The sequence below is a fragment of the Enhydra lutris genome, unplaced genomic scaffold (genome assembly GCF_002288905.1).
Source record: "Enhydra lutris kenyoni isolate GAN:26980312 unplaced genomic scaffold, ASM228890v2 scaffoldscaffold32, whole genome shotgun sequence".
NCBI classification, from domain to species: Eukaryota; Metazoa; Chordata; class Mammalia; order Carnivora; family Mustelidae; genus Enhydra; species Enhydra lutris.
The window spans coordinates 7,118,804-7,135,580 of NW_019154116.1; the positions used below are offsets into that span (position 1 = coordinate 7,118,804).

The following is a 16,777-nucleotide window of genomic DNA, read 5'->3' on the forward strand; positions in this document are numbered from 1 at the left end:
CCCAATTTATCAAAGACAAGTCGAGGCCACTATTTTTCACATTGAACCAGTGTACTTTTTTTTGCTAAGGACAAGGTCAGATTTTAAAAATTAATTAAGTGATCATAACAACGAGGACCAAAATGAAGCTTCTACCCTGATGATTAATCTTAGAGATCACTTTCAATACTAAGGGTAGATTTTTTTTATTATTTCAAAATCCCATAAATGTATTTGAGTATTTAGACAATTAATTATTGAATTTTTTTTTTATTATTGGCACACATTTATGAAAATGGAGTCCTCTAAAACCTTTTCTCTGTTCTAAGAGTGTGAAAACCATCTTCTACTCAGGGTTATTCTTTTATTTTTTTAAAGATTTACTTTTTTATTTGAGGTACAGAGAGCAAGAGAGCAGTCCAGCAAGAGTGGCAGCGGGAGAGGGAGAGAAACTCAAGCAGACTCTGTGCTGAGCATGGAGCCCAACTCGGGGCTCTATCTCACGACCTTGAGATCGTGACCCGAGCGGAAACCAAGTCGATCGCTTAATAGTCCATGCCACCAGGTGCCTCCATTCAGGGCCATTTGAAGGGACTTCCGCTGACCGCTGACAACTCTCGATGTTTCAGCATCACCTGGTCACAAAGCTGCACACATGTTTTCTAGCTAAAGAAACACATTTTCCTGGAGCAAATTCTCCCTTCCTTTCTTTCAACTCAAGTCTAATCCCTCAAAAAACAAGTCACATATGCCACCAGTATCTTTATACCCAGCTGGAACACAAGAGTTAGACCAAATCAGATTACAAGAGCCACTCTCCTGGACCGTGTTTTAATCTCAAAATGCTTTAAAAATTTCAAACTGAGTTAAGTTTCTACAGTTTTCAGAAATCCAAAACGTGACGATAACTATCCCCTTGGTCAGAAAATTAACTAATTTGCGTTGAAGGCTCCTAAAGGGTGAAATAGAACCTAAAGCTCAGAGTTTTTTTCTGTCATATTTGGGGTTAAAATAATGACAGTGGGGCTTGGCTGATGAGAAGGATAGCTGGACGGACAGAGGGACAGAAGGTTTCCTACTTTCCACCTGCCTGCAAATTCAGCAATCACTTAGCATACCATAAGGTCAGCCAATGCAAAACAAGGGAAGGAACTTTAACTTCACATTGATTTTTCTTTGGTCTGCATGTGTAAGCACCTACAGAATTTTAATTTCAGGTATTCTTGATTTCAGGGTTGGTCAGGTGCAGGCTGTCTCAATCCTTCACAGAAGGTTTCATCAGTAAAAGTCACGTCCCCCACTTCTCCAAGCAGATATGTAATTTAAGTCAGATTTGAATCAGGTCAGGGTGGCATTTGCCACAGAGGACATTAGCTTGGAAACTCATGCCATTCTTAACACCATGAGAATTGTATACTTCCTGAATAAGAACCCCTGCCACATCTTTTTGTATGGGCAATTCTATGGAAAGACCATAAAACACCCTATTTAAGGAACATCAATGTGGTTATCTCTGTTTCAAAAGGAAAGAGGGGTGGAAATTTTATAAGCCAACTAGTAATTCAACATTCTTTTTTTTTTTTAAGATTTTATTTATTTATTTGACAGACGGAGATCACAAGTAGGCAGAAAGGCAGGCAGAGTGTGAGAGAGGGGGAAGCAGGCTCCCCAGTGAGCAGAGAGCCTGATGCAGGGCTTGATCCCATGACCCTGGGATCATGACCTGAGCTGAAGGCAGAGGCTTTAACCCACTGAGCTACCCAGGCGCCCCGATTCAACAGTCTTTTAATCTGGCTGTGAAACCAGGTTATTTTTTAAAAGACAAAAATGAAAAATTCTTTCATTGACATCTCTGCAGATTGACAAGCACTGTTTCCCTCCGCCCAGAACAGGTCTGTTTGGAGACAGGCACGCTGCCAGTATTCGCATCACCTCACTGAGCTGTTTACCCAAATCACAGTGTGCTGCGGGCGTCCTGAAGGAAGGAAGTGTGGGGGGCTAATTTGCCACAGCGGTCTGGGGTGAGCCCACTTCCTCTAATGCATTCCAGGTGGGAACTACAGTATCAGTAGGTACGCCCCACTCCCTAAGCCTGGCACTCTCTTCCCCCCAGGTCTGTCAAATCCCTTTTACACTAAGGATTTTGCTATCCACATTTCCTCTCCAGAAGGCTTATTAGCAAAGAAACAATGGGGTGTGTTTTCTTCCTGTGACTCTGCAGTGTAACCGCTTCTGGATGAAAGCCAATATATGATGTCACTGTTAATGACCTTCTATCTAGCCGTGGAAATTGTACTTATTCCTTCCTACTCCTTCTGAATGCCTGCTGTCTGCTTTAGAATTGGATTACCCAGAGGCCAAGGCTTAATTCTGCTCAGCAGTAGCCGGTCATCACTGCCAGGCCAGTGTCGCATCTCCAAGTTAGCAAGGAGGTGCTGAGGTCAAGAATGAAGAAGGCGGACATCCAAAACCAGGGCATAAACACTCCGAGGAGTGATCTGGCTACCTGATCGGATAGGGCTCCGCTGTGGCCCAAGCAACCCGCCCCCACTCCAAGCCCCCGTTACTGTGGCCAACATCATGGTAGAGGAAATCATCACAGAAAGATTTACTCTGAAGGCAACATTCCTTTCCAGGGTCCGGAGACCACAGCACTGTGGCCAACTGAGTGGAACCTGAGTTTTCCTAGCACGTAGATTCCATTTGTTAGCATAAAAGAATCAAATTATTCCCAATTTTATGGTGCTAAGAACTATGTACTTTTCTGATGTCACAGCACAGGCAATGACCAAGTTGGGCCCGTTGAGGGCAAGTCCACCAATTACTCGAAGGCCCGCCTGCAAGGGGCACGTGTGGCCGAGATCTAGAATTCTGTTCCCTGCATCCTCAAAAGAATCTCAAAGCCTCATCCCGGTCCTCTGGGTTCACAGACGTCCACATCAACCCCAGAGCTGTGGACAGTCCCTTCCTGAGGGACTCCTGAATGCTCCCCAGTGGTCCTGGGACCATCGAATGTGGGAGAAGTGGTGCCCTCTGGGGGAGAGACACGCCCACCTCACCACCTGCAGGGTGACAGGAGGATTCTTCTGCCGGGGTGTGCGTTCCTGACCTCAAGTCAGGAAAAGAACATGCCTTGTGGTCACAGTACAAAGAAAGGACAGAGGAGACAGAGAGACAGGGTGGCACACTGTTGACATCACCACTTTGCAGTTTCCACAGAGAAAGGCTTCCTCGGCGAAAGTGGAGATCTGAGCATTGGGTGGACGTGACTAAAATCTCTTTGGAGTCAGGACATCACTGCCCACAGAAACGATGGCTGTAGAAAGAGGAGGAAGCAGTTCCCCTGTCTGGGAACAGGAGACTATTGTACTTAAACTCTAGTAATCACCATGAAATCTTCACGAGATATGTCAGCCATGGGCATCAGCCAGGATTTAGATGAAAAGACGTGGTAAAGAGACATGGTTTGTGTTTCTTCGGTCCATAGACCACAGTGCTTTACTACCTGGGGCAACTTTCGGTCAGTGTCGACCGTGTGAACGAGCAGGAGGAAGGCAGGCATGGTCTCAGACATGAGAAGGCCGAGAATTAGACAGCGGGCAAACGGGCTACCCCAGAGTCACGGGGGCATCCTGCCCCACATTCAGAGGAAACTGGGACATCCACTCATTTGTAGCACAAAACTCCCTCTTATTTCATGGTTGGGGAGCTAGGCGTGAGCTCCTAAAATTATTCCGAAAACGCATTTAAAAGCAAAACACATTACAACACAAGCATGAATGTTCCTGTGTTTAGTAAAATCAACCGATCGGTTGTTCTTATGCCCTTAGAAGCGGCTTGGCATATATTAAACCATTTTCAACAGTACACTTTTCATTTTAATTGGGCCTGACATAAACTAATAGGAAAATCCCAATTTTGTCCATTGAGTTCTAGTCACTGAGAAATGTCAGGGGAACAGGAGAAAGCCAGGCTACGCTTGGAATTTGGTGGCGAGACCACATGCAAAGTGGCGAAGTACCCTCAGGGGGATTAGCGTCCTGGGGCCACAGTATCAGAAGACCACGTTCTGGATGGCTTAAAGCAGCAGAAAGGATTTGTCTTGCAGTGCTGGTGAGTGGAGGTTGGAAATCAAGGTATCACCAGCAGGGCTGTGCTCCCTTGAGATTCTGGGCAGAACCCTTCTTTGCCTCTTCCCAGCTTCTGGTGGTGGCTGTCCACCACTGCTCTTCCCAGGCTTGCGGCGGCACATTCTGGCCTCTACCCAGGTTGTCACATGTCCTTCTGTGTGTGTGTGTGTGTGTGTGTGTGTGCGCGCTTGCCCTCCTCTTAAAGGGACACCAGGCCTATTGGATTAAGGGTCTACCCTAATCCAATGTGACTTAACCTTAACTACTCACAGCTGCAAAGACCCTAGTTCCAAATAAGCTCACATTCTGGGCTACTGGTGGGTTGGAACTTTAACATGTCTTTGGGGGGGGACATAATCTAATCCATAAGGCCACGTCACTGGGATTTCCCACACTGCTATTATTCTCTACGATGATTTTATCATTAGGCACAACATTTATTACATTGTATCTAATGAACTACGCCACACTTCCGTCTAGCCTCCAGGAGGAACCCTTTACACACCGAGCGAGTCCTGGTTAGGTTTGGATTTTCAGTGTCCAGTGAGATGGACGGAATTAGGAGTGACTGCTGAAAACCTTTCCAACATAGGATCTGCACAATATTATGCTTGCTCATTCCGCCTAAGTGGTTGCAAATCGATTATAAATATTAAGGGAGACAGCTATTAACAATGGTAACCCAAGTGTATCAGTGTTTGGTGGCCACCGGGCTCTTCCCAGAGTCTCTCAAGTTTTGTGTATTTCAGTCCAAGGGACTGCTGGGGCCTGCCCTACAGTCAAGGGCCTCATCTTCCTCTCTGCAAATCCTCTATGAGGGGCTAGAGAAGGAACTGGAAGGAACTACACACAGAGGGAGAAAGTCGGGAGTGGGATTTCAGCATGCCCTCAGCCAGCTGCCAACTATTACTCTTTTTTTTTTTTTAAAGATTTTATTTATTTATTTAACAGAGAGAGAGAGAGAGAGATCGCAAGTAGGCAGAGAAGCAGGCAGAGAGAGAAGGGGGGAAGCAGGCAGATGTGGGGCTCAATCCCAGGACCCTGGGACCAAGACCTGAGCTGAAGGCAGAGGCTTTAACCCACTGAGCCACCCAGGCGCCCCCACCAACTGTTACTCTTAAAGGAGAAATTCTAGAGTGTAAAGAACATTGTGTCTTTCTGGGTTTTTCTACTAGCTCATTTGGGAAGCATTACTGATTTCTGAATTTTAATAATGGTTGGTAGCAAGTAACAACAAATAGCCATGTTCTATATTAAAACTGTATTTGGGGGATACCTGGGTGGCTCAGTTAGTTAAGCGTCTGACTCTTGATTCTGACTCAGGTCGCGATATCAGGATCACGAGGTTTAGCCCCACATTGGGCTCCACGCTGAGTCCAGAATCTATCAGAGATTCTCTCTCTCTTCCCCCTCAGTCTCTCCGCCCCCACTCACAAGCCCTTTCTCTCTCTCTCCCTAAAAATAAATAAATAAAATCTTTAAAATATATACGTATTTGGAAGAAAAGAAAGGGACGGTAGGATAAGGCCATTGGCTCTATTTTCTCCACGGTATTCCCGGAAAAGCCACAGGAAGGCATGAGTGCTGGTGTCCCATCTGCACGGAGGTGTCTCCTTTCTGCTCCCTGGGGTTAGGGGACCCCAACTTCTGGTAGGCTTCAGAACTTCAAGCATTCAATGACCCCTTCTCCTGCTCAGTGGTCCTTCTCAGTGAGATGATTCCCTCAGTCACCGGAAACTTTATAAAAGTCAGATTCACGAGGTCTAATCTCTGTTGAAACAGTCAAGAGCGCGCCCTCCAAAACACAGACGTCCTTGACGGTGCAAGTGCAGGCTCTACTTCGTAGTTCCTGATAATCACTGAACACAATGGATCCCACTCGTTACCCTTAGAAATGGCTTCTTAGCATGGAAACCCCAGCCTCCTGCTTTCCTTCTTCATGCTTTATTTTTTTTCCCCAAGCGAGGTTTCCTATAACTATTTATTTTGTTGTTTTTATCTCTCTCTAAAATAGAAGCTTCTTAAGGGCAGGGAGCCTGTGGTGTTCATGGATGAAACCTCTTCAGGGACTCTGACCCCCAAATTTCCACTTCCCCCTTCTCAGAGAAGGTCGTCAGCAATAAAGCAACGGCCCAAACCAAACCAGCCACAAGCTTCCGTGACCCTACCCATTTCCTCAGCCCTGCGTACCTACAGCACAGGGTAAACCTTAACATCTCTCCGTGAAAACACCCAAGAGTAGTTTCCCAATTTTATTTTCTTTATCTCTTTGGCAAGGAAACTTTTCATATTTCTTTCCCTGTATTTGTCCTCCCGTACCTGAAGTTTTAACACCGAGGACTACATCTATGCTCCCGCAGTGCATGCGTCGCTGTGCTTTATACCTACACATAAGATCTGTCCCTCAGGAATCAACTTTTGCCTCTTCGGGGGCAACATCGCCCCAGTCAAGAGCATGCGCCTTAGTCCAACACCATCACCGCGGACCGGCTAGCCCCGTCCACTGCACCACGGCCTGCGTCGGGGACCTTGTTGAGAATGGAATGGCCCCGAGCGGACTAGTCTTCATCAATCATCGCAGTGAAATGGCATGTCCCTATAATGACCACTTTCTCAGAATCAGTGAGACTCACGGCAAAATCACAATAACGTTGTAGACCCAGATTTTACCATTTCCATCCTTGGGGCTACCCGCCAATCCATTCTCTAGGAATCATGGGCAGTCATCTTCGAAAATATTTATTGTTTCATGTTGCGGTCTTTCGTTCTAGAATTTCTAGTTTTAGTACTAATTTTTAATGTTTTTTTTGTTTGTTTGTTTTGTTTTTTAGAGAAAGAGACCGTGCCTGCCTGAGCAGGGAAAGGGCAGAAGGGGCAAAGGGGGAAAGCCCGTCTTAAGCAGGCTCCTTGCCTAGTACAGACCTCAATGTGGGGCTCAATCTCACGACCTTGAGATCATGACCTAAACCCAAATCAAGAGTCCAACATTTAACTGACTGAGCCAACCAGGCTCCCATTTATTATTGTTGTTGTTGTTGTTATTGTTATTATTACTACTATTAAAACTGATTATAGATTGGAATCTGACTATCTCAACATGAGCGTACATCTTCTTCCTCCGCCTGTGTTTACAGCCACGCAGCCCTACTGGGTTGAGTAAATTCTCTCTTACTGTGATTACTAAGCACACAGAGCATGAAGCAGGATTAAGAGCTAATACATTATTAGGGGTACGACCCCAGGGCTGCGTGAGGGAGGGAAGAAAGGAAACAGGGTATGCTGCACACTAGAAACTAATGTATTAAAAAAAAAAAAAAAAGGGAAGCAGGAAAGAATGGGAGGTTATGCCATGCAAGGTGCCGCCATGCTCCTTTATACAGAACCCCAGAGAGACGGCTGCTTGGCGCTTGCCTTGAACAGCCCATTGGAGGGAAAAAGAGAGAGGAAACGGATTAGCTTGTTTCCTCCCATGCCCTGCCTTTCCCTGGTTGAAGCTCACCTCCCAGGGATTTAGGGCCCCTGCATTTCTGGGGTGCATCTCCCCATCCCTTTTGCACCCGCACAAGAAGCCAGATCCCACGCTGATGGTGCCACGTCTCATCCCAGTCTGGAGGTGGCAGGAGGCCCTTGGCCACCAGCTGGGAGGCATCGGTTGGAAGAATCCTGAGTCCTGCCAGGAATCCATCAGCCAACTGGGGCCTGAGACACAGCAAATGGCTGAGGGCCTGGGACGAGAGAAGCGGAGGACGTACTTGGAGATCTGTTCGATGCACAGGCCTTCTCTGAGTTCTCCAAACACACTACGCTTCACCAACTCTCAGAGCCCTTGCTACCTGTCATGTCCTACAGGATGCCTTCCTTTCACTTCATTGGAAATTAAAATGGATTCTCCTCCCGACACCCATCCTCTTTCCACGACTTCCTTCCCAAGGCTTTTGTTCCGATTTTCTTTCCTTTGACTAGAAATCAAGGCTTTCTGTTCTTTTGTTTTTGTTTGTTTGTGTGTTTTCTTTTTAAAGATTTTATTTATTTGAAAGAGAGAGACAGAGCAAGAGAGGGAACACAAGCAGGAGGAGTGGGAGAGGGAGAAGCAGGCTTCCCGCCGAGCAGAGAGCCTGATGTGGGGCTCGATCCCAGGACATCATGACATGAGCCAAAGGCAGATGCTTAACAACTGAGCCACCCAGGCACCCCAAGGTTTTCTGTTCTTAAGGTAAGAATCAGAGATGTTGTATCCCTGAATTCTCCCCGTACTTTCTTTCTGAAGGGAGGATTAGCCTAGAATAAAACCCTTGAGTGATGTTTCATTTTCCTCCTATTATTATATATGTCATTTTGCTAGAAATCTGGTATTGAGATGTCCACTGCTGTATTTTGCTTTGTTTTGTTTTCCTTTCTTTCTCAAAGCTTCTCCGTCCTGTGTTTGGCTGAATCGAGGCAGGAATTTGTCTTGTAAAAGACACCCCTGGTGTTCTGATGCCTGAGATCTTCTCATTTGGGGGAGTGTCAGCCTGTTCCCTTTAATCCTGGTTGAGCATAATTTTCATGACTCACATTTCTTTTTCTCAGAATATTTTAGACCATGTTTCAGAGATTTATGTAGCTGGATCGTATTCTGGGGCCTCCTAACTTTTTTCCTTCTCCTGAATGCCAATGCTTTATTGATCCTTGGAATTTAAAACTTAACCTGGCTACATGCCATGTTCATTTACTCTGAATCAATATTGCTCAAACATGGTGGGTCTTGAAATTTTCAGATTCAATCTTCCTTTATTTTGGAGAAATCATTCCTGGTAACTTTGCCTGCCCCATCAAGACCTCCAAGTCTTATTAGAGATCATTTCTGATTTTTTTTTTTTTGCCATATTGCGTGTGTGTGCGTATGTGTGTGTTTAGAGAGAGAGACAGTGCACACACTCGAGCGGGGGTGGGGGCAGAAAGGGAGGAAGAGAGAGAACCCCAAACAGGCTCCATGCCCAGCACCGAGCCCAGTGCAAGGCTCGATCTCATGACCCTGAGATCATGACCTGAGTTTAAAGTCAAGAGTCAGACACCCGACTGACTGAGCCACCCAGGCGCCCCATTACGTGATCTATTTTAATCATTTTGCACTAGTTTGCTGCATCTTAAACATTTTCTTCCAAATCAAGTCCCAGATGTTTTGTGAACTAGTTAGCAAATCATACCAGCAGCTACTGAAACAAACAGTAAACATATCCATTAGGCTCAGGCTGGATAACAGATTTCATATCAGCATCACAAACAGTTAGGAACCAATCACGACGCTGTTGGTGTCACACCACAGAGAAAGGTAAGGTACGTCTGTTATAGAGAGGGTCTAGGTCAAGAAAACTATTATTTCATCCAGAACAGCACCACGTGAATATGGTCCAGAAATGCCCAGCATCAAGTTCACCTGCGGACAAGTTAGAAATCCCAGTGTTCTGCATAATGGAGAAACCTGTCAAATCACTATGTTGTACACCTGAAACTAATGTAACATTCTATATCAACCATGCTTCCATAAAAAATAATAAAATAGAATTTAAAAACTAAAATAAAATTTGTCATTAGTTATTAGTTCATCTCTTGTTCTAAATACATATTCCTGTGTGTGTGTGTGTGCGTGCGTGCGTGTACGTGTGTGTGTGCGTGTGTGTGCGTGTGTGTGTGTGTGTGTGTGTGTGTGTGTATAAAATCCCAGCTCTCTGTACTATATCAGAATCCAGGTCTTAGCCATTCTCGAGCTGAACAAACAAACACTGGCTTAAAACAGTCCCGTAGAATAGTCAGAGTTGGGAATGGGGGAATAAATAGTTACGGAAAAATAAAATGGATGGTTAGTAGCGGTGGCAGAGGGTTCGAATCTCCAGGACCTGCTGCCTCAACAAGAACAAGGGAGAATAAGGGAGCAGAAGCAGACTTAGGCGGTAAAGACACACATTCAGTTAGAGACGCACCGGAATGGAGACAAAGTAAAAAGATAGTAGTACACTTCATCCTGGAAGGGATCGCGGAAACCCTAAAACTAAATGGTATTTCCAGGGAGGCAGCATGAAACAGAACCACCAAGACTATGGGCAGAGCCCGAGTCACGGCCACCTGTAGGAGGCAGGCAGGAAGGATAGAGCCAGCCAAGGAGCAGCACAGACACAGAGTGCCAGGGAGCTGCTATTCACCAATCAGGTGAGGAGAAGAATTAGAGAACACATGAGCAGTCCACACGATTCTCATTTTGTCTTTGCAGGGGGAGCTGAGCAGCTGTACAGATGTGAGACTCAGTCACTTACAAAGTCTAAGTGTGCATATATATGTCTTTTATTTATTATTATTATTAATTTTATTTTAGAGTGAGAGAGAGTGCATTCACGAGCAGGGGTGGGGGTGGTGAACAGAGGGAGAGGGACAAGCCAGCTCCGTGCTGAGCACAGAGCCTGACACAGGGCTGGATGCCAGGACCCTGAGATCACGACCTGAGTGGAAATCAAGAGTCAGGCACTGAACCAACTGAGCCACCCAGGCGTCCCCAGGCATAAGTACTCTAAAGGTATTACCATTTGCCATTTTGCCTCTTGCTCTAAGAAGACCTTCAGAAAAATAGCTCATCAAACAGCAGCATAGTCATGGCCCAGATAATGAGCCTAGCCCTGGCTGGATTTCCAATAAGAGAGAAAAGGGAACAGCCCCTAACAGACCAGGGACATGTCTGGGAAAAGCCCATTGACTCGGTGGGGTGGTGGCCAACAGGGAAAAGCCATTCGAGCTGCAAGAAACACCAGGAACTGCACTATTAACAAGGTCTATTTCACTTCGATTTTTAGATAATACTGACAAATAAAATAAACCAACTTTCAAATGGCCATTGGCAGGTTTTCTCCAGGTCCTGTTAATTCAAGTAAAATCAAGAGGGGAGTGAATAAACTTATCACCAGACCTGAATTCCCAAGCCCAAGATAGCAAATTGATTTTATTAGCAAGTGAGGAAGCACTCTGCTTCACGTGTGCTCGCACGGAATGCTACACTCACGCTCCAGCAGCCGAGCGTTCACAAACTCCTGGACGAGGTCTGGCAGGAGCTGTGGTGGGACTGGAAGGACCCCAGCCATGTGTGCTTGGTATCAGCTTTACCGTCAAAGGGGAGGGCTGTTCCTGGCTTGCCTGGATGGAAGTCTGCTGGGAAGATGTAAATAAAAGACTGCATTGGCATAAGCCTTCAGAGTTTTAAGTCAGAATCTCTAGCCCTTGTCATATCTGCTTGTCGGGAAGTTGATCAGCTCCTTGCAGGGTTAGTGAAAAGAGACTGGTGTTTCAGACTATTCTTTCATTATTCCATTCCACATTTCAATTCCTGGGAAATAAAGAGGAAACCCCTAGGCTGGACCATTAAAATAATACCTTTTAAAAATGAATTTTATTCTAAATAAAAACTTAGGAAAAAAGGTATTTCCTTCAAAATGTTAATTAATCAGTGATGTAAGAGATACATGAAGGGGCTCCTGGGTGGCTCAGTCAGTTGGGCTCAGTTGTCTGCCTTCGGCTCAAATCATGGTCTTGGGGTCCTGGGATCAAGTCCTGAGTCAGGCTCCCTGCGTAGCAAGGAGTCTGCTTGAGGACTCTCTCTCTTCCTCTTCCTCTCCCTCTGCCCCTCCCCAATTCATGTTCTCACTCTAAAAGGAATAAATAAATCTTAAAAAAAAAAAAAAAAAAAGAGACAGAGATGATCTGTTTCCAGCATGTGAGGACACAGAGAAGAGACGGCCTCTGTGAACGAGGAAGAACTCTCACGGGGAAACTGGCTGGCGGCTCCCTGACCGTGATCGTGCAGCATTCACGATGGTGAGTAACAGATTTATAATTCCCCCCACCCCTCGCCCCTGCTATGTGGTGTTTTGTTACAGCAGCCTGAACTGACTGAGACATGGTCAAAGATGAAGTACGGGACAGTGCCGTTGCCGTTAGAGATGCTCGGAAGCTCACTACGGATCTTATAAACCAAGGAAGCAAACTTCGCCTTCTTACAGCCTTGGCCAAGGAAGAGGTCAAAATTCTCAAGCTGAAGCCTCAGGCTGCCCCGCCCGGCCCCTCCAAGGCCTGCTTGGGACCACATCATCTCCCCTTCACCGTCCCCCTCCGGGTACCGATAAGAGAGACTCAAAGCCTCCTGGAATCCCAAGGAGACTCTGTTCTCTGTGGCTCCAACCTTCAGAACATTTATGAAGAAAAACTAGGGAAACTTCTGGAACGATCCAGTTCGCTCATTCTTCAATCTACCATATGCCAGGCACCCTGCGGGCACTGAGCATAAAAACGGCAGAAAATGAGCCGCGATGTGTTCCTACACAGTAGTGAGCAAAGCACCCGCCACATCGGTAATTCTCTGCTTCTCCTGCAACAGCAGCAAACTTCACCTCCCCGTCCCGCAGGCCGCATCCGTCCTCTTCGAAGCTTTGCTTGTCGTGGACGCGCCGCCTCACTGCCTCCCCAGCCCTCCATCACACGGACCCTTGGGGGCACCAATGGTCCCCTTTGGCGATCTCAAGGTCACGTCTTTGTCCTTACCTTACCTGACAACACGGTGTCCCTGCCCAAAGCTGACCACTCCCGTACGTTCGATGTTCCCCAAGTCTTCCTCCTTAGTGAGCTCTCAGCTTCCACATCACCTCTTAGGAGAGCCCCCCCGCCCCTCACCAGCCAAGGACGGGAGCCACCCTGGCTCCCGCTGGCCCACAGCTCTATTCACATGCACAGTATAGGCCTGTCACACCTCCCTGTCATTTCCCACTGGTTGATCACGTGTTGTCCTCAGCAGAGGAGGACGTTCCAGTCTGCTCCCCTCTGACCCATCACGGCTCCCATGAACCACGAAATAGTAAACATTCAATAAATCTTGGTGCCTTTATGAATAGAACCAACCCACTGATGGGTATAAAATACTATACCCAAGGGGAATTGTGAGGACAGAGGATGCAGGTGTGGGGGCGGGCTCCATGTGGGGGGGCTTTGTGCAGGAGAATCTGAAGACAGGGCCTAGCTGGACAGATGTGGGAACCGAGATATGTTCCCTGGGGCTGACCTCGGGCCCCCTGAGCTCTCCAAGACAGGACCTGCCTCCAGCTGGTGACACTGGAAACCAGACACGTTCAGATGTGCTCGGTAAGTTGATCAACAGTGTAGCCTGTGTCTTTTTTAAAACAATGTGTTGTCTGTGCCCCTGGACATATTCCCCCAATGCTTGTATCTACATCTCGCAACAGGAATGTCTTGTAGAGCACTGCTTTGAACCAAACGAAAATCCCAGTGACAATCCCAGAATAATATCACAACCGACAAACGTCCTCTAACAAATTCCATTGTCTTAAATTATCCCAATGAAAATGGTCTTGCAAGAAAAGACTTATCCTGTGAGTAGTAAAGAAATAATAGCGAAGACATCAGGCATAGTCATTGCGAGTAAAACTAGGACCGAGGTAATGCAAAAAAGAGAGTAAGATGAAGTTTCCTCCCATGAGAAGCACAGAGGGTGACGAGGACAAGGTTGTTCTGTGGGTCTTGCTAGGGGAGGACAGACTCACGGCTTGACACTGAACGTGCACGTTTAGGACGTAAAACACGGAAGCAAGAGAGGGTCAAAAACTCAGGAGAGGCGCCCACTCCTACCTGTGGCCAGATAGATGATGTGGACCAGCATGTCCCTGCCCTGTACCACGTCCACGGCCATGTGGGAAAAGCGGCTGTTGTCCTCCATGAAAGCGGGCACCGAGGTCACCGGCTGTACCACCTCGTGCATCAGAATGAACTTCTGAGCGTCCTGCAGGTTCCTCTCTGTCAGGTTCACATACAGGCCTTGGTCCACCGTGCCACACTGCAAGGGAAATCAGGTCATTACAGGACACCCATGGCTGGTCCTGCCACCTGGCTGGAGGGGACACAGAGGCTCAGTCACTGCCTTATGCAAACACAGGCGTTTCTCCATTTCCCTTGAACTCCCCGTCCTTGGGGTCCCTCCCCTTCTACCTTTGAACTCATCGCATTTGGGGAGTCTTCATAAACTCTATCCTAAATGAATGATCGGATGTTAAAAATAAAGCAGAAGTCAGTACTGGCTTTAACTTGAACACAGGTGCACTCCCCATCACCTGTTGAGTCACGTGGGAGCTGTCTGGCCACGTGCCCACGATCCTGTCTGTCCGATAAACTAGGTCCTCAAATGGAAGACCCAGCTGTCAGGAATATCCGACAGATCTAGTACCTTCCCTACTGGAATGGTGAGTCTATAAGCAAGATACAGATTCCACGAGATAGAACTGGGCCATTTTTACGCATAAATGCTGTAATCTGATTCCAGTCTTTTTCACCTGGCCCTTGTTGTTTTGTGCTCCTGATCCAAACAGGGTGAGGGAGGATGGGAGATGGCGAAAGGGGAGGGTAAAAGAAGGAGGGAAGGAGAGAGACTTTCAATGGAGGCACTGTCTTGAAGAGGAGTCTGGGAGGTGGAGTGTGTGGGGGGTGAGGGTTGGGGAGTAGGGGTGGAGGATGGAGAGCAGGCCTGGTGATTGCTGAGAACTGAATTCAGAGCTGTGGTGTGCAGAAGCGAGCAGCCCCTGCATAGGATGGATTTTGGCAAGGGCGTGGGGCAGAGCACACCATCAGAAAATCCTCCCCAAACTTTCTACTTTCTTTTCTAAGCTTAAATCCTAGTGCCCACAAAGGCTGATTGTAGGCAGAACTTCCCATAAGCAAGGTCGATGGAAATGGCCCTCTCTGTCGGAACCAGCCAAGACTACCGTTCATCCCACGTCCTCTCTAGTGCTTGGTTTCCTAACAAGCGAGAGATGCAAAACTGTAGGATGGAAACGGCCTTTTTAAAAGAATGATCTTTTGGGAGCACCTGAAACAAAGTTCTCTACCTGCTGTAAAGTGATAAGCCGGCTGTACAATTAGAGATGAGCAGAGTGACACAGATCCCAAAGCTGGTCCAGAGCATCACTCGTGTCACACCCCTGCAGGGGCAGCCTGTCTGCCCAATGACAGGACCCATGCAGTCGGGTGAGCGGTCAGCTCTGCGCCCCCGGGAGCCACGCGGCCACAGGCAAGGCTGCCGCTCGGCCTGTCTCCATCTACAAAACACTTGCTCCGCTCCCTCCACAGGGCAGTGGTGAGGGCGAGGGAGATCATCACCGGAAGGCATTTGTAAATTAACTGAAAGCACTTGGAAATGCTAGGGAAAAAAGGAATGTGCCTGGCACAGAGAAGCGATTCAGTTAGTGGCAAACCCGTCTTGTCGGAGGACAGCAATTCTCTGGTCCACTGAGCCGCAGCGGCCAGGGGAAAAGCATGAGTAAGTAAAGGACGGAACCAGCAGGTAAATACACAAGCAGCTGCTAGTGGGGCAGGGGCTGAGCTGGGAGATCCCCATCCGTCCTATTTAACGGTAGCACTTAACGGAACAGGGACATTGCCTGCCAGCAGAACTGTGACAGATAAAAGTTCTCTCCCAGACTTGGTCTGAGGCCTACCCCGGTGAGCTCTCATGCCGAGAGGGACTCCGGGTTTGGCAGTTTTCTCTCCCTGAAATCAACAGCAACGTTGAAACCCAGGTGGCCCTTAGCTGTCTACTTGCTGGGAGAAGTTTAACACCCAGGCTTTGTGTCGTACACACAGTATTTTTTAAAAAACTGGCATCACAAAAACTGGGAGTCCTAGCACAAAACGGAAGACCTTGTGCTGCTCTTGAGGAATCCGGAGGTCTGCGAGACCTGGGAGGCCTTGGTGAGCCAGAGCTGGGTAGTAGGAGGACCAGGGATCTGCCTTTGTCCTTTGTACCTTGGTCCCCTTATCTGAAGTCATCAACCAGAACTGCCACTGTAATATTGTGATCTGTACAAAATACGGATTTAGTCTCCGTCCTCTTTCTGACACGGAGCTCCTTAAACTAAACCATGGAAATTTTCTAAGTGCAGAGATTGGTCAAGGTGCCTTTTGTCATGTTAATGAGGTGATGCTCAGGCCACGCCCCCAGGTAAGCCCCAACCTAAGGATGGAAGCCTGTTGACAGGAAACCCAGTCCTGTGATTAGAGGGTGGGAACTTTCAGTCCACCCCTGATCTCCAGGCAGGGGAGAGCAGCTAGAGGTTCAGTTCAATCACCAATGGCCAATGATTTAATCAACCGCACCTATGTAATGAAACCTCCGTAAGACCCCCGAAAGGACAGGGTTCAGGTGGTTTCTAGGCTGGAAAACACGTGCAGATCTGGAAGGAGTAGTGCTACACCCTGGGTGCCTTTCCCCAGACCTGGCCCAGTGCATCTCTTCCAGCCGGTGATTCCAGAGTTAGGTCCTTTTATAATAAACCGGTCATCGAGTACGTAAAATGTTTCTCTGAGTTCTGCGAGCCCCACTGGTAAATTAATTGAACCCAGACGGGAGGTCATTGGAACTCTCCATTGATAAGCCATAGGTCAGAAGCCCAGGTGACGACCTGGACTTAATTAAGATCAGCACCTGAAGTGGCGAGGCGGTAGGTGGGAGCCCCGTGGGGCTGATCCCTGCCCCTGTGAGATCTGATGTGACGTTCTGGTAAACAGTGTCAGAACTGAGCTGAATCATATAACGTCTTGGTTTACTTTGCCAGTCTATAATAAATAGCTCACCCAAGGATTCTTTTTCA

The 16,777-nt window shown here is 47.4% G+C and overlaps 1 protein-coding gene across 1 annotated transcript in view; it reads right to left on the reverse strand.

Annotated features, from left to right (window-relative positions):
• Positions 1-16,777, reverse strand: part of LOC111153426 (semaphorin 5A) — a 463,009-nt gene that overhangs the window by 125,114 nt on the left and 321,118 nt on the right. The window contains exon 11 of the mRNA XM_022512436.1: positions 13,767-13,971. Coding sequence (XP_022368144.1) covers positions 13,767-13,971 — 205 coding nt within the window. The remainder of the gene's footprint in view (positions 1-13,766; positions 13,972-16,777) is intronic.